This window comes from Gorilla gorilla, chromosome 12, assembly GCF_029281585.2.
Source record: "Gorilla gorilla gorilla isolate KB3781 chromosome 12, NHGRI_mGorGor1-v2.1_pri, whole genome shotgun sequence".
In the NCBI taxonomy this organism is placed as follows: domain Eukaryota; kingdom Metazoa; phylum Chordata; class Mammalia; order Primates; family Hominidae; genus Gorilla; species Gorilla gorilla.
This window is the reverse complement of record NC_073236.2, coordinates 92284817-92305926: the sequence shown is the minus strand read 5'-3', so window position 1 is coordinate 92305926 and position 21110 is coordinate 92284817. Positions and strand designations below refer to the sequence as shown.

At 41.3% G+C, this 21110-nt stretch overlaps 1 protein-coding gene across 5 annotated transcripts in view; it reads left to right on the top strand.

Moving 5' to 3' along the window:
• Positions 1 to 21110, top strand: part of MSH2 (mutS homolog 2) — a 107317-nt gene that overhangs the window by 22954 nt on the left and 63253 nt on the right. For all 5 annotated transcript variants that reach the window (XM_055377842.2, XM_055377843.2, XM_004029201.5 and 2 more), the window contains 2 exons: positions 3898 to 4097; positions 17480 to 17589. In XM_055377842.2, the coding sequence (XP_055233817.2) occupies positions 3898 to 4097; positions 17480 to 17589 (310 nt within the window). The remainder of the gene's footprint in view (positions 1 to 3897; positions 4098 to 17479; positions 17590 to 21110) is intronic.

The window sequence follows — 21110 nt, the reverse complement described above, 5'->3', positions numbered from 1 at the left end:
CTGTGTGGATTACTTATGATTTATTTTCTGGTCAATTTGAGAGGAAACAGTGATAAAATACTGGGAACAGGGAAGAAGCATAAGATTATTATTATTATTATTTTTTTTGAGACGGAGCCTTGCTCAGTTGCCCAGGCTGGAGTGTAGTGGCGAGATCTTCGCTTACTGCAAGCTCCGCCTCCCGGGTTCATGCCATTCTCCTGCCTCCGCCTCCCGGGTAGCTGGGACTACAGGCGCCCGCCACCACGCCCTGCTAATTTTTTTTTTGTATTTTTAGTAGAGACAGGGTTTCACCATGTTAGCCAGGATGGTCTCGATTTCCTGACCTCGTGATCCGCCCGCCTCGGCCTCCCAAAGTGCTGGGATTATAGGCGTGAGCCACCGCGCCCAGCTTTAAACTTTTTTTTTTTTTTTTTGAGACGGAGTCTTGCTCTGTCGCCCAGGCTGGAGTGCAGTGGTGCGATCTCGGCTCGCTGCAAGCTCCGCCTCCCAGGTTCACGCCATTCTCCTGCCTCAGCCTCCTGAGTAGCTGGGATTACAGGCACCCGCCACCATGCCCAGCTAATTACGGGACCTCGCTCTGTTGACCGGTCTGGAGTGCAGTGGCACAATCTCGCGCACTGCAATCTGCGCCTCCCAGGGCAAGTGATTCTCCTGCGTCAGCCTCCAGAGTAGCTGGGACTACAGGTGTGCGCCACTACGCCCAGGTAATTTTTGTATTTTTAGTAGAGATAGGGTTTCACCATGTTGGTTGGCCAAGATGGTCTCGATCTCTTGACCTCGTGATCCGCCCTCCTTGGCCTCCCAAAGTGCTGGGATTACTGGTATGAGCCACCGCACATGGCCTTCCTGCTTTATTAAGATAACTAAGGGATTTCTGTGATTGTTAGGATTCAAATTTCTGTGAGCATAAGAATCAAGCTGTGTGCATGATAATTGCATAGGATTTCACAGCTGGGCCCCATTCCCAGGGATTTTGTATTATCTACCTCCAAGTGATTTTGATGCTGGTGATCCTTGGACCAGACTTGGTGAAGCTCAATGCTTAGCTAGGAAAGCCCCAAAAATTTGCTTTATTGGATTGTGTAATTTGACTACATCCATTGTTTCTTTTTTCAAATGTAGAGTTATATGCCACAAAAATATTTTCTGTAGCAGTAGGCATCCTAATTAATCTCGATGTTTGTTTATAGCCCCATTGATGGGGCTATAAACTTGGCAGCAAATTGTTTTCCCACTAATTTGGCATTTTCCAGAAAAAACACGTATCTGTTGTTAGCTGCCTAGACATTAGCTGGACATGGTTTAGGTTACTTTTCTCTTAAAAAGTAAATTTTAATTCAAGTTCCTTTAAGCCAGCAGTCTCAACCTGGGGCAGTTTTTCCCTCCAGGGGACATTCAGCAGTGTCTAGAGACATTTTTGGTTGTCATGCTGAGGAAGAGAGTGTATAGTGGGTAGAATCCAGGGATGCTGTTAAGCATGGAACAGCCCCTTACAACAAAAAATTATGTAGCCTAAAATGGCAGTGTTGCCAAGATTGAGAAATTATGCTTTAAATGTGTTTTTATATATGGCCATTTTGTGTTTACTCTGGAGATAACATGCTTTTCCTCATATAACATGCTCGATAAACATTTTGGTAACACAGGAATTGTAAATGCTGATGATGTCAGTAAATAGTTAAGAAATTTAGGGCTGTGCGCGGTGGCTCACGCCTGTAATCCCAGCACTTTGGGAGGCCGAGGCGGGCGGATCCCGAGGTCAGGAGCTCGAGACCATCCTGGCTAACATGGTGAAACCCCGTCTCTACTAAAAATACAAAAAAATTAGCCAGGTGTGGTGGCAGCACCTGTAGTCCCAGCTACTCAATTTAGAAAGCAGATTTGTTTCCTTTCTATACCTGTGTAATTTGAGGTTTAGTTTACTGTCACATCGTTTATAAACATAAGGAAGATCATTGCTCATCTGATAGCATTCCAAACCTTGAGTCATCTGTAATGCCTATGGCCTCCAGAAAAGCTTCTCTAAAACTGTACTTAGAGATGTGTAAAATATGTAGGAACATTTTCCCACCTCTGATTGTTAGTTTACCTTTCAGCTTCAGTAATTTACCTTTCAGCTATTACTTTAGAAACATCTTCAACATTGTTTTTCAAACTGCAAGGTGTGACCCAGTAGTGGGTCGTTAAATTAGTAGGTGACAAAGAGCATTTTTGAAGAATTAAATACAATAGAAAATAGCAGAGTGGGCTCACGCCTGTAATCCCAGCACTTTGGGAGGCGAGGCTGGCGGGTCACGAGGTCAGAAGATCGAGACCTTCCTGGCTCTAACATGGTGAAACCCCATCTCTACTAATAATACAAAAAATTAGCGGAGTGTGGTGGTATGCGTCTCTAGTCCCAGCTACTCAGGAGGCTGAGGCACGACAATCACTTGAACCCAGGAGCTGGAGGTTGCAGTGAGCCGAGATTGCACCACTGCACTCCAGCCTGGGCGACAGAGCAAGACTATTTCAAAAAAAAAAGAAAAAAAGAAAATAGAGTGTATCACATAATTAGAGTAGTAAGTATTGATTTGTGAAACCTATTTTAATCATAGATCTATGTATGTATGTGCTGGATTGTGATGTAAAGACATTTCTTGCTGTGGTTACACTGAAAAAAATGAAAAGTCACTGATTTCCAATAACTTACAGAAGCAGTATGAACTACATATTCTGTCGTTCTTGAAACAAGCTGAGATTTTATTGACTTTGGGAAGCAGTAAAATTATTTTAGTTTTTTAATTAACAGTTTTTGGCTTTGTACTGTCAAGAGGTAATTTTAGAAAGCATTCTAAAAATGTATAAGAGATACACTAAGTACTGGATTTGGCAACATTCTTGAACTGTAATTCTGTTTCGTTAAACATCACTATTTACATGTGCAACAGTGTGTCTGTAACAATGTCCCAGTAATGAAATTCTTTCTCCTATTTAAGGCATGTCTGTTTGATGAAAGTCAAACAGAATTGGGTATATGTCAGTGTCTTATGATACTGCTTAATTAAACATTAATTTGACTCTTAGCTAATCAGGAAATTTTTGCCTCACAGTCTTACAGAGCTTTCCACCTTCTAAAAAAGCTAACGTTTCAGAATAGATTCAGGATTCAAGCTTCTTTCTGTCTTTTTTTTTTTGTTTGAGACAGAGTCTCGCTCTGTTGCCCAGGCAGGAGTACAGTGGCGCTATCTCTGCTCACTGCAACCTCCGCCTCTTGTGTTCAAGCAATTCTCCTGCCTCAGCCTCCCGAGTAGCCGGGGTTACAGGCATGCGCCACCATGCCCAGCTAATTTTTTTGTATTTTTAGTAGAGACAGGGTTTCACCATGCTGGCCAGGCTGGTCTCAAACTTCTGACCTTGAGATCTGCCCACCTTGGCTTCCCAAAGTGCTGGGATTATAGGCGTGAGCCACCACACCTAGCCTAGATTCAGGCTGGTGCTTTTTTTTTTTTTTTGAGATGGAGTCTTGCTCTTGTTGCCCAGGCTGGAGTGCAATGGCACGATCTCAGTGCACCACAACCTCTGCTTCCCGGGTTTAAGCGATTCTCCTGCCTCAGCCTCCCGAGTAGCTGGGATCACAGGCATGAGCCACCATGCCCATCTAATTTTGTATTTTTTGTACAGACGGGGTTTCTCTATGTTGGTCAGGCCAGTCTCGAACTCCCTACCTCAGGTGATCTGCCTGCCTTGGCCTCTCAAAGTGCTGGGATTACAGGTGTGAGCCACCGCGCTCAGCAGATTCAAGCTTCTTAAATGGAATTTTGAGCTGATTTTAGTTGAGACTTATGTGCTTAGTTGACAAATTTTAATTTTATACTAAAATATTTTACATTAATTCAAGTTAATTTATTTCAGATTGAATTTAGTGGAAGCTTTTGTAGAAGATGCAGAATTGAGGCAGACTTTACAAGAAGATTTACTTCGTCGATTCCCAGATCTTAACCGACTTGCCAAGAAGTTTCAAAGACAAGCAGCAAACTTACAAGATTGTTACCGACTCTATCAGGGTATAAATCAACTACCTAATGTTATACAGGCTCTGGAAAAACATGAAGGTAACAAATGATTTTGTTTTTTTGTTTTCCTTCAACTCATACAATATATACTTGGCAATGTGCTGTCCTCATAAAGTTGGTGGTGGTGACTCACTCTTAGGACACATTCAGATTTCTTTTTTTTCTTTTTGAGAAGGAGTCTTGCTCCGTTGCCAGGGCTAGAGTGCAGTGGCACAATGTCAGCTCACTGCAACCTCTGCATCCTGGGTTCAAGCGATTCTCCTTCCTCAGCTTCCTGAGTGGCTGGGATTACAGGCATGTGCCACCATGCCCGGCTAATTTTTGTACTTTTAGTTTTACCATGTTGGCCAGGTTCGTCTCGAACTCCCAATCTCAGGTGATCCACCTGCCTCGGCCTCCCAAAGTGCTGGGAGTACAGGCTTGAGCCACAGAGCCTGGCCATGTTCAGACTTCTAATAACAGGTTTGTATTGACTCTTAGCTTCATGGCAGAAGCCAAGAGACATGAGACAGCTTAGAAATTTTTGCTTTTTGGAAATGAATGTTAGAGTTACTGGTTTGTGATTAAGGCCTATTGCACTGACAGAGGTAGTGAAAAAGGGTTTGATTGCCAAGGAAGACTCATAGGGCCTAGAATGGCAATGGTTATGCATCTACACTTTATTACAGGAGAAGGGTACAATCCAGTAGCAGGATTATGGTAAGGATATGCATCACAGTCAAAGGCTGTCGTAGCAAGTCATCCAGAGAGTTCGGGTGCAAGTTCCAGTTTTCCTTTGTTGTGTAAAGTCTGTGGTGGGGTCCATTTTCTCTCTCAGATTAGGATGTATGCACAGGACACCTTGGAACCTAGGAGCCCAAAATAGAGTCTTCACTGGACTTTTTAATATTTTTCTTGTCAAGCGGACGTGTTCCGGTTCTCTAGCCTCTTCAGTGGAGGTCAGAGGAAGAGCCTCATTGAGACCAAGTGCAACTCATCAATCACATTAAACAATGCTGATAAATAAACCACCTAAATATCCCCTGACCCACAAATACAAAACAACACCATTCAATCAGTATTTTTCATGCCTTGATCAGGGGTCATTGCCATGCAGGAACTTTAACAAAACAGTACAGGCTAATAATAGAATTGTTGCAATTAACTCACACAGTACACCTATGAGAGAGAGTTAAGATAGAGGGTCTTGGTGGTCTCTAACAGTTGAATTCAAAGTGAAGTTACCAGAGTAAAGTGAGCAAAGACACATATTAGTACAATATTGGTAGATAAAATCACCTTGCTCTAATAAGCATAGTTTTAAACTTTAATCATGTTTCTCCAGTAATTTTAGTAATTATATTGTTATGTCTAATACATAAAGCATTTTTTACTTTTTAAAAAAATTTTTAGGCAATGTGGGGTCCAAAGTAATTTAAAAAAAATTTTTTTAACATAAAGCATCTTAAAATTTTACTTAATCATGATCACTTAGAACTATTTAAACATACCTTTTGATATTATGGGGAAGCTTTGTTGTTCCTTTGTAGACAGACTTAAAGAAATACAACTTTATGATGACAAGATATAAGATAATTATAGATTTAAATTTTATAGAAACCTTTTCCCTTATCTAGTGCAAGAGGTAGCTAAGTGCTTATTTTCTCAAAGTACTGTGTTATAAAAAGTATTCCTAGTGTAGTCAAAGCTTCTCTTTAGACTGATAAAACTTAGAGCACCTGCATTTACTTCCACCAAAGCAGAATTAAAGAAAATGAGACTTGGCCGGGCACGTTTGTAATCCCAGCACTTTGGGAGGCCGAGGCAGGCGGATCATGAGGTTAGGAGATCAAGACCATTCTGGCTAACATGGTGAAACCCTGTCTCTACTAAAAATACAAAAAATTAGCTGACATGGTGGTGCGCACCTGTAGTCCCATCTTCTCAGGCGGCTGAGGCAGGAGAATCGCTTGAACCCGGGAGGTGGAGGTTGCAGTGAGCTGAGATCACACCACTGCGCTCCAGCTTGGGCAACAAAAAAAAAAAAAAGAAAAAAGAAAATGAGTCTTTACTGGCTGGGCACAGTGGCTCACGCCTGTAATCCCAGCACTTTGGGAGGCCGAGACGGGCAGATCACCTGAGGTCGGGCATTTGAGACCAGCCTGACCAATATGGAGAAACCCCATTTGTACTAAAAATACAAAATTAGCGGGGCGTGGTTGCGCACGCCTGTAATCCCAGCTATTCGGGAGGCTGAAGCAGGAGAATTGCCTGAACCCGGGAGGCAGAGGTTGCGGTGAGCAGAGATCGTGCCGTTGCACTCCAGTCTGGGCAACAAGAGCGAAACTCTCCGTCTCAAAAAAAAGAAAATGAGTCTTTATACTTTGCTGTTTTCATACTCTTTTAGTGTGGTGTAGGCAGCCATGTATCCCCCTTGTGCCTCTATTTCTCCATTCTGTGAATGAGTGTCTTCCACTGCTGTGCTTTGCTGATTCTGTAACCTCTTGTTTTATTCCAGTAGGACCAGCTAGAAACAGAAGGTGATTGACCAGTATTAGGGATGGAATCAGGGTACAATTATGGAGATAGGCTATCTGAACAATTCACTCTCACCATTTAAATCAGCTGTTTGATTTTTTTTCCATATATCTTTACCATCGCATAGTAAATAATATCCTTCTTATTTTCAAGAGGGAGTATTGGCCTTAAGTTAGGAACTCTCTTAATTTTTTTCCCCCATCATCCCACCCGCACTTCTTACTCCTTACTTTCTACTTGCTTTTATTCTTTACTGGCTCTTTACCACTGCGTATTTTTAGATGCATACATCTATTTTTAAAAAAAGCACCCTTGTTCCTGGGTCCTCTTCCAGTACCATCTATTAATATATCTCTCTCCCTCTTTCCATTCCCAGCGGAGTTTCTGAAAGCCTGCACTTCCCATCTTCCATTCATTCATCTGGTTTCCAGCCCTGACCACAGTACTGAAATGGCATTTGCTAGGTGACCTTTATTTTTTGCTAAATCCAGTGAATGCGGTATAGTCCCCCTGCTTTTTTCTTTCTTTCTTTTTTTTTGTTTTTTTGTTTTTTTGTTTTTTTTGAGACAGAGTTTTGCCCTTGTTGCCCAGGCTGGAGTACAATGGCGTGATATTGGCTCACCACAACCTATGCCTCCCAGGTTCAAGCGATTCTCCTGCTTCAGCCTCCCAAGTAGCTGGATTACAGCACCTGCCACCACGCCTGGCTAATTTTGTATTTTTAGTAGAGATGGGTTTTCTCGATGTTGATCAGACTGGTCTCGAACTCCCGACCTGAGGTGATCCACACACCTCTGCCTCCCAAAGTGCTGGGATTACAGGTGCGAGCCACTGCGCCCAGCCTTGGTATAGTCTTTAACGAAAGTTCACTGATGATGAAAATTTTGATCTTGAAACTCTTTTTTTTTTTTTTTTTTTTTTGAGATGGAGTCTTGCTCTGTCACCCAGGCTGGAGTGCAGTGGCACAATCTCGGCTCACTGCAACCTCTACCTCCCAGGTTCAAGTGATTCTCCTGCCTCAGCCTACCGAGTAGCTAGGATTACAGGTGCCCACCACCCTGCCTGGCTAATTTTTTGTATTTTTTTAGTAGAGATGGGGTTTCACTACGTTGGCCAGGCTGGTCTTGAACTCCTGACCTCATGATCCACCCGCCTCGGACCTCCCAAAGTGCTAGGATTACAGGCGTGAGCCACCATGCCCAGCCTTGAAGCTCTCCTAAGGTTATGTTAAACATTTTTGTATTCTTAGTTTTCTTTTTGTTCCATGGGTTATTTCTCTTTATCCTTGTTTTTAGCTTTCTTAAGTGTTCCTTTACCTTATCAAATTCTATTTTTGGCTCCCATTTCACTTAATAACAGGAAAAGCTGGGATTTTTTTTTTCTTTTGTGGAGACAGAGTCTCACTTTGTTGCCCAGGCTGGAGTGCAGTGGCGCGACCTTAGCTCACTCCAACCTCCGCCTTCTGGGTTCAAGCGATTCTTGTGCCTCAGCCTCCCGTGTAGCTGGGATTGCAGGCGTGTGCCACCACGCCTGGCTAATTTTTGTATTTTTAGTAGAGATGGGGGTTTCACCATGTTGGCCAGGCTGGTCTTGAACTCTTGACTTCCAAGTGATCTGCCTGCCTGGGCCTCCCAAAGTGCTGGGATAGATTTGAGCCATTGTGCCCGGCTAAGCTGGGATTCTTTGAATGAGTTCTTAGAGGCTTCCTGAAACTTTGTGCAACATTTTGTGTATGTGTATATTTTCTGGGGAAAGGATTTGTAACTTTCTATTTTTTGAGAGGGAGTCTCTGTGGCTCAGGGTGGAGTGCAGTGGTGTGATCTCGGCTCACTGTAACTTCTGCCTCCTGGTTCAAGTGATTCTCCTGCCTCAGGCTCCCAAGTACCTGGAATTACAGGCATGTGCTACCACACCTGGCTAATTTTTGTATTTTTAGTAGAGACAGGGTTTCATTATGTTGGCCAGGCTGGGAATTTGTAACTTTCATCAGATATCCCAAGGGATATATGTCTTTCCTGGTAGAGAGGGAAGAAACAAAAAACATATGTAAATACCCTCCTCTCCCCCTAGAAGGTAAGAAGTACTGCTCTACACATTCCTTGGGTGATCTTTCTCACTCCCTGGGATAATTAAGGAAGTTAGGGATTGGGGTTGAGGGTAACTTGGCATCCTTCCCCAACCTCCCTGTATAGGCACAGTCTAATATACTTGGTGACAGTTTGCAACAAGTCAACAATTTCCTACTTTTCTGGTGTTAAGTTTAAGTTATATAGACCTATGGTGATCATAACATTATCTAAATCAGATGCTTCACATTATAGGTCTTGCAGCTGATGTCCAGTTTAGGTATTTGAAGTGGCTTAGCCTGGAAAATGTTACAGGGGAAAATCTGTTTTCCATGTGTTATGCTCAGAGCTGTGTTCTTTTCTTTTACACAAAATGTTTGAAATTTGGTGAATTTTAGGTGTACCCTGGTCATTAGGAACTCCCTAAAGGATCTCTGTGAGGTTTTAAAAAAACAAAACAAAACAAAAAAACAGTGGCATTTTGCAGAACTCAGTATAGCTCTTTAGCATACTGACTGCAAGGAGAAAGTAAAAAGTGAGACTCATTTTACAATTAGTCTCCCAAGTTTCTTTACTAGAAAATAGAGCAAAGGTACTATGTTTAAAAGCAAAATCATGGCTTAAAAGTTTTTCTTTTTCTTAATATATTAATATATTGCTATAAATTAAGTGTGCTCTCTTGCTATCTTGTGATTTTTTTGGTTTTTGATTAACTCTAAGCTTAATGTTATTCCTGACAAATAAATAAATAAATAAATAAAGTGAATTCAGAGAGACAGTAGAGGGCAGCAGCCGTTTAGAAAGTAGATTCACATTGAGTGATTACAGCTCTTTTAAATCTTTCTCCACTAAGAGATAGCTAATTTCCGAAAAGGTATACTTGGCCTCCCATATTCCTTATGTCTCTTAAAACTAAAAAAGCTGGGACAAAACTTAAAATAACAATATTCTACGGTTAGGGCAAATTTCTGATAGTGCTTAAAACAATTTACCGAGGTATCTTTATTTTTTTTTGAGACAGGGTTTCACTCTGTCACCCAGGCTGGAGTGCTGGAGCCTTGACCTCCTGGGCTCAGCTCAAGTGATCCTCTCACCTTAGTCTCCCAAGTAGCTGGGACTACAGGCATGCACCGTCATGCCCAACTAATTTTTTAAAATTTTTTGTAGAGATGGGGGTTTCATCATGTTGCCAGGCTGGTCTCGAACTCTTGGGCTCAAGCAATCTGCCCACCTCGTCCTCCTGAAGTACAAGGTTATAGGCATGAGCCACTGCTCCCAGCCTCAGATTTTTTTATTGATGAATTTTATTATAACAGCTACAATACTGAGATGCATAACCCTTCCCTTTCCTGATACCCAGTTATCATCTGTTTCTGTTTAATACACTCCTTAAGTACCTCACATTTGCTATTCCCCTGCCCCCCATGGTCTATGCGTCTTCTTCATTGAGCTGGTAGTAGTCTTTGTTAGCTCATCTGATCATGTCATCAATTCAGAGCACATTACCTCTTTAGTTCAGAACACACTAATTGCTTCCCATAATCTTCAGGACACGGCCCCATTTCTTCACGTGGCTTGGCCATTGCTTCCCTGTTCAGCTTCCCCCACACTCCCTCACCTACACCTTCTGTCTCAGTATAGTACTGCTAGTCTCCAGACATGTCATGCCTTTTTATGCTTCTATGCATGTTTTCCTGTCTTTAATGTCCTTGTCCATGTGATGAACCCCTACTCGTTTTTCCAAGATTGAACTCAAATGTCACCTTTTCTGTGAGCTTCTCTGTTCTTCTCATGCAGAGCAGAAGTGTTTATCTCCATTGCCCTTGACCCTAAATAACATAGTACATTAGTATAATAATCACATTTTTTACCTGATTATGTAGTTTCCTTCTAAATGGAGAATAAGAAAAAAAAAGTGATTTATTTGGCATTTCTGCAAAGGGAGATGATAAAAAGAATCTGCGTTACTTAGCCTTTTTAAAAAACCCTTAGCCTATGAAGGCTACTATTTAAGGTTTGGTTGGATTTTGTATGTTGGAAATATGTTCTTTAAATCTCATCTTCTTCAGTTTATAAAAGCAATGTAAGTTTTTTGTAGATCATTATCATGCCATCCAGATGTAGTCATTATTGTTTTGATATAGGTTGTTTCAGTCTTTAAACCAAATTATACACAGTCAGTTCCGCTGTAACACTTGTTTTGAAAACAGATTTGTTCCAATGTGGGTGGTATATGAGGGAACAATTTGAGCATAATGTAAATTTTGAGTTTGCTTATGCACAAATCCCTAGGAAACACTAGGTGAATGCAGAAAAATGCATCCAGCTGAACTCAGCAGTGTAGATATATACAAAAGATACACATACACATGCTCTTCAAATACCTACCTTATTTTCCTGTATGTGTTATGAACCATACCCATTCACATCTGGTATTACAACTTTGCCACCCATTTCAGACAGTATTCCTTTGACCATTCTGCAGTAACTCAGAAGCTGCAGCCCTTTAGAAGTCTACTCCACTGTGGCTCATGCCTGTCATCCCAGCACTTTGGGAGGCCGAGGCGGGTGGATCATGAGGTCAGGAGATCAAGACCATCCTGGCTAACACAGTGAAACCCCATCTCTACTAAAAAAAAAAAAGAAAAAACTAGCCGGGCGTGGTGGTGGGCATTTGTGGTCCCAGCTACTCGGGAGGCCGAGGCAGGAGAGTGGCGTGAACCCGGGAGGCAGAGCTTGCAGTGAGCCAAGATTGCGCCACCGCACTCCAGCCTGGGCGACAGAGCGAGACACCGTCTCAAAAAAAAAAAAAAAAAAAAGAAAAAAAAAAGGCCACTCCGCAAGCAAACCGCAGATGTTTTGCAAGGTGACTTATTTATTGTAATAGTTATGTATTTCTTAACCATTTCACATGTATAAAACTGTGCTACTACTTTTATGAGGTTCCTGTCTTTATTTTTTTTAACATGTCACTGGTGAAGGTTCTGAGAGTTGTGGCTTGAACTCCAGTTTTCTCATGAGCACGGTTTTTTGTTGTTTTTTTGAAATGGTCTCGCTGTGTTCCCCAGGCTAGAGTGCAGTGGTGTGGTCTCGGCTTTCTGCAGCCTTGGCCTCCCAGCTTAAGCTATCCTCCCACCTCAAGCTATCCTCCCACCTCAGCCTCGCAAGTAGCTGGGACTGCAGGCGTGAGCCTTTGCCCACCTAATTTTTATACTTTTGTAGAGACAGTTTTTCCATGTTGCCAGGCTGCTTTGGAACTCCTTAGCTCAAGCAATCAGCCCGCCTTCACCTCCCAAAGTGCTGGGATTACAGGTGTGTCCCACCACACCCAGACGGCTCTGGTTTTTACTGCATAGTGTTCTGATTTTTAGGAATACATACGTTGCATTATATAGCAGAACTGGCTGTATTCAAAAGTCTAATAGAAAATATTGATAGGGTGATAATGTATATAGTACTAATTGTCAGTTGCCATAATTTAACTAATATTGTTTGACTTTTTACTTTTTTTTTTTTGAGATGGGGCCTTGCTATATTACCTAGGCTGGTCTTGAACTCCTGGGCTCAAGCAGTCCTCTTGCCTCAACCTCCTGAGGATGTCTGACATTTTTTAACTTTTTTTTTTTTTTTTGAGATGGAGTCTTGCTCTGTCTCCCAGGCTGGAGTGCAGTGGCATGATCTTGGCTCACTGCAACCTCCACCTCCCGGGTTCAAGGGTTCAAGCACTTATGCCTCAGCCTCCTGAGTAGCTAGGATTACAGGTGTGCGCCACCACGCACGGCTGATTTTTGTATTTTTAGTAGAGATGGGGTTTCACCATGTTGGTCAGGCTGGTCTTGAACTCCTGACCTCGTGATCCTCCTGTGTCAGCCTCCCAAAGTGCTGTGGGTACAGGCGTGAGCCTCCATGCCGGCCGGCTTTTTGACAATTTAAATAGTTACAGTTACCTGTTATAATTGATATTTAGCTAACATCTATTGTTATTTTAACATTCCAGGAAATTATTATGCAGAAACTTTAAAGGTCTGTGTACTTCTCTGGTGTTTTGATTTTTTTTTTTCTTTTTCTGTGAGTAATTTTCTAAAACTGGTTTCTAGGCCAGGCTATTTATGTCTTGCTTTTTATTTTTTTGGCAACAGAGTCTCGCTTTGTTGCCCAGGCTGGAGTGCAGTGGCGCTATCTCAGCTTGCTGCAACCTCTGCCTCCTGGGTTCAAGCAGTTATTCTGCCTCAGCCTCCCGAGTAGCTGGGACTACAGGCACATGCCACCACGCCTGGCTAGTTTTTTGTATTTTTAGTAGAGATGGAGTTTCACCGTGTTGCCCAGGCTGGTCTGGAACTTCTGAGCTCAGGCAGTCCGCCTGCCTTGGCCTCCCAAAGTGCTAGGATTACAGGTGTAAGCCACTGCTCCCAGCCTTATTATTTTATTTTTATAGATTCGGGGTGTATGTGCAGGTTTGTCCCATGGATATATTGTGTAATGGTGAGTTTTGGACTTCTGTTGTGCCCATGAACATTGTACCCAATAGGTGGTAATTTTTCAGTTCTCATCCCTCTCTCTGCCTCTGCCCTTTTGGAGTTCCCAGTATCTGTTAATTCTCTCTGTGTGTCCATGTGTACCCATTGTTTAGCTCCTCTATTTTTTATTTTATTTTATTTTATTTTTGAGACAAGAGTCTTGCTGTATCACCCAGGCTGGAGTGCAGTGGTGCAATCTCAGTTCACTGCAACCTTGGTCTCTGGGTTCAGATGATTCTCGTGCCTTAGCCTCCCGAGTAGCTGGAATTACAGGTCTGTGCCACGATGCCCAGCTAATTTTTGTATTTTCAGTAGAGGTGGAGTTTCGCCATGTTGGGCAGGCTGGCCTCAAACTCTTGGCCTGAAGCGATCTGCCTGCCTTGGCCTCCCAAAGTGCTGGGATTATGGTGTGAGCCACTGCTCCTGGCCCCATATTTTTTCTTTTAATTATAAAGGTAATAATGTAAAAAGAAGTCAACTCCCAGTTTAACTCTAGCAGAGTAACCAGTGTTAATTTTTTTTTTTTTTTTGAGACGGAGTCTTGCTCTATTTCCCAGGCTGGAGTGCAGTGATGCCATCTTGGCTCACTACAACTTCTGCCTCCTGGGTTCAAGCCATTCTCCTGCCTCAGCTTCCTGAGTAGCTGAGATTATAGGCACCCAATGCCACGCCTGGCTAATTTTTGTATTTTTAGTAGAGATGGGGTTCCACCATGTTGGCTAGGCTGGTGTTGAACTCCTGACCTCGTGATCCACCCGCCTCGATGCTGGGATTACAGGCGTGAGCCACTGAGCCTGACCAATCCATTCCTTTTTATGGCTGAGTAGTATTCCATTGTGTGTGTATATATATACACACATATATACACACACATATACATATATACACGTATATATGTATGTAGGTGTATATATGTATATGTGTGTATATATACACACATATACATATACACATATATATGTGGTATGTGTATATATATGTGGTATGTATATATATGTGGTATATATATGTGGTGTGTATATATATGTATATATACGTATATATGTATATATGTGTGTATATATATGTGGTATGTATATATATGTATATATGTGTGTCTGCATATATGTGTGTGTGTATATACACACGTATATATGTATATACATGTATGTATGTGTATATATACACATACATGTATATATACACACATATACATATATGTATATATACACACACATATATACACATATGCAGACACACACATATATATACACATATATATACACATACCACAGTTTCTTTATCCACTTGTTGATTCATGGGCATTTGGGTTGGTTCCACGTTTTTGCAATTGTGAATTGTGCTGCTATAAACATGCGTGTGCAAGTATCTTTTTTGTATAATGATATCTTTTCCCCTGGGTAGATACCCAGTAGTGGGATTGCTGGATCAACTGGTAGTTCTACTTTTAAGGAATCTCCACACTGTTTTCCTTAGTGGTTATACTGGTTTACATTCCCACCAGAAGTGTAGAAGTGTTCCCTGTTCACTGCATCCACACCAACATCTATTTTTGATTTTTTGATTATGGCCATTCTTGCAGGAGTAAGATGGTATCGCATTGTGGTTTTGATTTGCATTTCCCTGATCATTAGTGATGTTGAGCTTTTTTTTATGTTTGTTTGCCATTTGTATATCTTCTTGAGAATTGTCTATTCATGTCCTTAGCCCATTTTTTGATAGGATTGTTTGTTTTTTTTCTTGCTAGTTTGTTTGAGCTCGTTGTAGATTCTAGTTATTAGTCCTTTGTCAGATTTATAGATTGTGAAGATTTTTTTCCCACTCTGGATTGTCTGTTTTTGTCTGTTTCCTTCTGCTGACTGTTCCTTTTGCCATGCAAAAGCTCTTTTTTTTTTGAGACAGAATCTCGCTCTGTCGGCCAGGCTGGTAACAAAGACACAGGTACTGGTAATAACTGCCATGGCTTATTGCTTACATTAATAATGAAAGCAAATGCTAAATTTCAGCTAGAGGCTAGAGAAAATAAAACTGGAATTTTCTTCTATGTTTATATACTACTATGAATACCAGGAGTCCTTGGGTTAAGACTGTAGGGCTTTCTAAAACCTGTGATCACTAGTGGAGAATGTAGCTTTACAAAGTCTAGTTGGAAATTGGCAACTGGGGGTTAATACAAGTTACAAGGAAGGGATGGAATTTAAGATGCTAGTGAAAGCTTGGAGGATAAGGGAGCAGGTGAACTCATAAGGAAGTTTATAAACTGAGAAGGGCTGCAGCAAAGTGGGCTCATGTGCTTGAGGAGCCAGAGGACATGTTGAGGGTGACGTAGGTTCTGAAGTTCGTACAGATATTTATGCAGTATGGATTCTTGGAAAACCTTCTTCAGTCATGTGATAGAAAAATAACAGCTTATGGAAAAAACAGGGTTGAGGCAGACCTGAAAATACATGAATTTTTAAAAACCGCTTCTAACAGAAGCATAACAGACTGTAATAAAAACTGTGGCCTTCCTGGCATTTGCACCCAAACACCAGCATTAGCCAACTCTTTGAAGCCTTAGATCTGTGGCTCTTGTTTTCTCCTTTGAGATGTAGGTCCTTGAGGGCATTTGCTTCTAAAAGAGGCTAGTTTCATCAGAATTAAAAATCTGAACCATGGTATGAAATTCAATTCGTTTGTTTTTTTTTTTTCTTTTTTGAAAACACTGGCAAATGTTTTGTATCCTTGAGCTTTCCCACATATCTTAACATAGTGAGTGGAAAGTACAGTGGCTGTTAAGCCAACTACTCTGAGGTCTTCACTGCTAAGGCTTACTCTTAATTGTGTGAGAGCTTAACCTTGATCCCTTTAAAACATTAATGGGCTAGAAAAAAAACCATTCATAAACCAATGCCACCTCTGAATTTTGCTACCACAATTCCCTTATTTACCAATAGTGCATGAGCTAATTTGGAATAAAGAACTAGGCATTGTAGCACAACAGACATTATGTGGGCAAAGTGTTGTTTATATTCTGTCTAAATAGTGCTTCACACGTATGTACTATTTTCTAAATATGTATAGATGCTTTTGTGATTAATAATAAAACATGAATTCTTAAAACAATTTTGCTGACTTCATAGTAGCTTTTCACCGTTTTTTCAGTAGCTGCTAAAATTTCTGGAGAAGTTTGGGAAGTATTGTTTTGGAGTGAAATGCAGTGTGTTAGATATCACTTGCAGAATTCTTCTAAGGGAATTTATTGGCGATTAGAAAAAAAAATCCTTGTGTTATACCAGTAGTAATACAAAGTAATTGTTCAGCTTCTGTTAAGTGTCAAGGACTATACAAGTATTGTGTATAGTTATCTCATTTATTATTTTCTGGGTAGCTATTGTTATTATTCCTTCGTACAAAAAGGGAAAAGGAGGCTCAAAGTATCGTGCTCTAGATAACAGAGCCAGTAGGTAGCAGAGCTGGGATTGCTACCCAGGTCTCTAGTCCTGCTTTTTCACACTATATACTCATTGCTTCACTTACTCCTTCATATATGATTCCCCAGCATGTACTCTTTTTTTTTTTTTTTTTGGAGATAGAATCTCGCTCTCTGTTGCCCAGGCTGGCGGACAGTAGTGTGATCTTGGGCTAACTGCAACCTCCACCTCCTGCGTTCAAGCAATTCTCCTGCTTCAACCTCCTGAGTAGCTGAGATTATAAGCCTATGCTACCACGCCTGGCTAATTTTTGTATTTTTAGCAGAGATGAGGTTTCACCTTGTTGGCCAGGCTGGTCTCAAACTCCTGAACTCAAGTGATCTGCCCACCTCAGCCTCCCAAAGTGCTGGGATTATAGGCATGAGCCATCACGTCTGGCCTCCCCATCATGTACCCTTAAATACCATCAAGCACAGTTCCATTGTGTAAAAACTTGGCTTGATTTAACCTGTTAATTGGAACACTGTCATTAATGGAAATTAGGAATATGAGGTAAGCTAGAGGTTTTATTTTAATGACTTTGGGTTATTAAATCTATAAGAAATGAAATTCATTTAGTCATAATTAATGTCATGTTTCTGCATCTATATTACTTGTTGGGTTTACAGACGAGGTAATGTATTATTAGTGGGAAGCTTTGAGTGCTACATCATCTCCCTTTCTATAAAATAAATTGAGTACGAAACAATTTGAATTAAAACACCTGAGTAAATAGTAACTTTGGAGACCTACTGTACTATTTGTACCTTTTGGATCAAATGTTGCTTGTTTATCTCAGTCAAATTTTTATGATTTGTATTCTGTAAAATGAGATCTTTTTATTTGTTTGTTTTACTACTTTCTTTTAGGAAAACACCAGAAATTATTGTTGGCAGTTTTTGTGACTCCCCTTACTGATCTTCGTTCTGACTTCTCCAAGTTTCAGGAAATGATAGAAACAACTTTAGATATGGATCAGGTATGCAATATACTTTTTAATTTAAGCAGTAGATATTTTTAAAAAAAGCAAAGGCCACATTAAGAAAGTTTGTAGATTTTTCTTTTTAGTATCTAATTGTAGCACCTTTGTGGACAGCGGATGTAATATTAAGTGACAGATGGGAAAAGGATTTTTAAAAAAATAGCAACTGTTTCAGTGGATGAAATAAAGATTATTAGCAGAGAAAATGAATATTGGGCATAACTGTCCTGGTTAAAGACAATCTCATAAATGAACAATTTCATAATTTCGTAAATGCAACTGCGTTTTATTTTCAAAGAGAAGGAAAATTATAGTCACTGGAAACGGAAAGAGAAGTTAGAGGTAAACATAGGACACACAAGAAAACTTTCATTTTGTTTATTTTCTTGTTTTTCTTTTGAGACAGGGTTTCCCTCTGTTACCCAGGCTTAAGTGCAGTGACACTATCATAGTTCACTAACCCCTCAAATTCCTGGGTTCAAGTAATCCTCCTGCCTTAGCCTTAGTAGGTGTAAATACAGGTGTGTACCACCATGCCTGGCTAATTTTAAAAAAACTTTTTTATAGAGATGAGCTCTCGCCGTGTTGCCCAAGCTGGTCTTAAAACGCTGGCCTCAAGCTATCCTCCGGCCTCAGTCTTAGCCTCCCAAAATGCTGGGGTTTCAGTATAAGCCACCATGCCGGGCCACTTCTGTTTCTTTTCCATGTAGAGAGTTCTTTGCAGGAGGAGGTTAGAATAGGTGTGCATCTCCTCAATAGTTGTCAAATATAACTAAAAAGTTAACCAGGACTCTAAATACTATTTACTTCTAAAATTTCTTGTTAATTGGGAACATTTAGGGTTTAACTGATCTATATCTCACGTCTTTAACAATTTTGAATGATAATTATATGTAAAGTAAGAACAGTTTGTGAAATAGTTGAAAATATCCTTACATGAAAGTGAATTTTAAAGCACAGTTTATGTAATGTTAATGTTTTGTTTTGTATCTGTTAAAAATTTGTTTATATGAACAAGTTCACAGGTTTACTGTGGTGAGCCCGTTGAATATAGTGGGTTTTTTTTGTTTGCTTTGTTTTTGTTTTTGAGATGAAATCTCACTCTTGTCCCCAGGCTGATGTGCAATGGCGCGATCTTGGCTCACTGCAACCTCTGCCTCCTGGATTCAAGCGATTCTCCTGCCTTAGCCTCCCGAGTAGCTGGGATTATAGGCACCTGCCACCAAACCCGGCTAAGTTTTGTATTTTTGGTAGAGACGGGATTTCACCATGTTGGCCAGGCTGGTCTCGAACTCCTGACCTCAGGTGATCCGACTGCCTCGGCCTCCCAAGTGCTGGGATTACAGGTGTGCGCCACCATGCCCAGCCTGAATATAGTGTTTTTAAGTTGCAGGACTTCAAAAATAATATTTTGAAATTTTTCTAAGTTAAATTCCCTGTTAAAATGGTCATGCAGGAATATACGCTTGCATTATTCATATTAGGGTAACTGTTTGGTTTGCTAGTTAGATTCTTTGCATTCCTTTTTTTTTTTTTTTTTTTTTTTGAGACGGAGTTTCAGTCTTTTTGACAAGGCTGTAGTGCAATGGCGCTATCTCGGCTCACCTCAACCTCCGCCTCCTGGGTTCAAGCGATTCTCCTGCCTCAGCCTCCCAAGTAGCTGGAATTACAGGAATACACCACCAAGCCCGGCTAATTTTGTATTTTTAGTAGAGATGGGGTTTCTCCATGTTGGTCAGGCTGGTCTCAAACTCCCAACCTCAGGTGATCAGCCCACCTCGGCCTCCCAAAGTGCTGGGATTACAGGAGTAAGCCACCACGCCCGCTCCCCCACCCTTTTAAAAAAATGAGACAGAGTTTTATTCTGTCACCCAGGGTGGAGTGCAGTGGTGCGATCATGGTTCACTGCAGCCTTGAATCTGGGCTCAAGTGATCCTCCCACTTCAGCCTCCCAAGTAGTTGGAACCATAGGTGTGCATCACCACACCTGGCTGATTTTTAAATTATTTGTAGAGATGAGGTCTTGCTTGTTGTCTAGGCTGGTCTTAAACTTCTGGGCTTAAGCAGTCCTCCTGCCTCAGCCTCCCAAAGTGCTGAGATTATAGACATGGGCCACTGCCCCTGGCCGCATTTTTCTTTTCCTTTCTTTTTTTTTTTTTTTTTTTTTTTTTGAGACGGAGTTTTGCCATTGTCGCCCAGGCTGGAGTGCAGTGGCGCGATCTCTGCTCACTGCAACCTCTGCCTCCCGAGTTCAAGCCATTCTTCTGCCTCAGCCTCCCAGTTATCTGGGATTACAGTCATGTGCCACCATGCCCAGCTAATTTTTGTATTTTTAGTAGAGACAGGGTTTCTCTGTGTTGGTCAGGCTTGTCCCAAACTCCTGACCTCAGATGATCCGCCTGCGTCTGCCTCCCAAAGTGCTGGGATTATAGGCGTGAGCCACCATGCCCGGCCCTAACTGCATTTTTCTTAGTATTTGTGGTTTGAGTTAATACTTGCCCTATGTGATGTTGATTTATTTTTACTGGATCATTAACTGAGGTTTAAAGAAGCTAAATCCCATTTGCTCTATGCCCTCTGGATTTTAAAAGTGCATGGGTGTGCACGTGTGTAGGTATAAATGTTTCCATATTCTAGTATATTCTGTGTCAGTGATAGAGCAGTCTTAGAGCTGTCTTTTCCATTTACTTGTAGGTTAAGAAGCCAAAAAAAGTTGTGTCATCATCCCGTTTAGGAAAACCTGCATTTTGGCTATTGTTTACTCTGTAGTGCTGCTATTAGTGGAATGATTTTAGGTGTTCAACTTTCAGATCAATGGGAGACAGAAATATTGTTCTGAGACATCTGGAAGCCGAATGTGTTTTATTCCTGCCTGTCTGAGGATGTGGTCTTGCCTTTGATAGGGCAGAGTTATTTGTAAACATTGCTTTAAATAGAAACATGTAAAGGTGTTTTTGATGGTTAACAAAAACTGAGTATAATAGAGCCTAGTCCCTATTAGGGACTGGTATTGATCTGGTGTGGGAAGAGTATTGAGCTTTTCAGTGTCACCTACCTGTATTCCCTTGAAGGGACCCAGAGCCCAGGCAAAGCTCTGCTGAGGTCGGGCGTGGTGGTTCACGCCTGTAATCCTAGCATTTTAGGAGACCAAGGTGGGTGGATCACCTGAGGTCAGGAGTTCAAGACCAGCCTAGCCAACATGGTGAAACCCTGTGTCTACTAAAAATACAAAAATTAGCTGGGTGTGGTGGTGCATGCCTGTAATCCTAGCTATTTGGGAGGCTGAGGCAAGAGAATTGCTTGAACCCAGGAGACGGAGGTTGCAGTGAACCGAGATCATGCCACTGCACTGTAGCTGGGTCACTGAGTGAGACTCCATCTCAGAAAAACCAAAAAACCTCTGCTGAAATGCTGCAGTTAATTTTGCCGTTTGTGGTCAGCATTCTTCTTCTAAATTGCTATAATCTTGCCTTCATATTATGTGTCTCAAATTTAAGCAGATATCAGAATGTCCACGG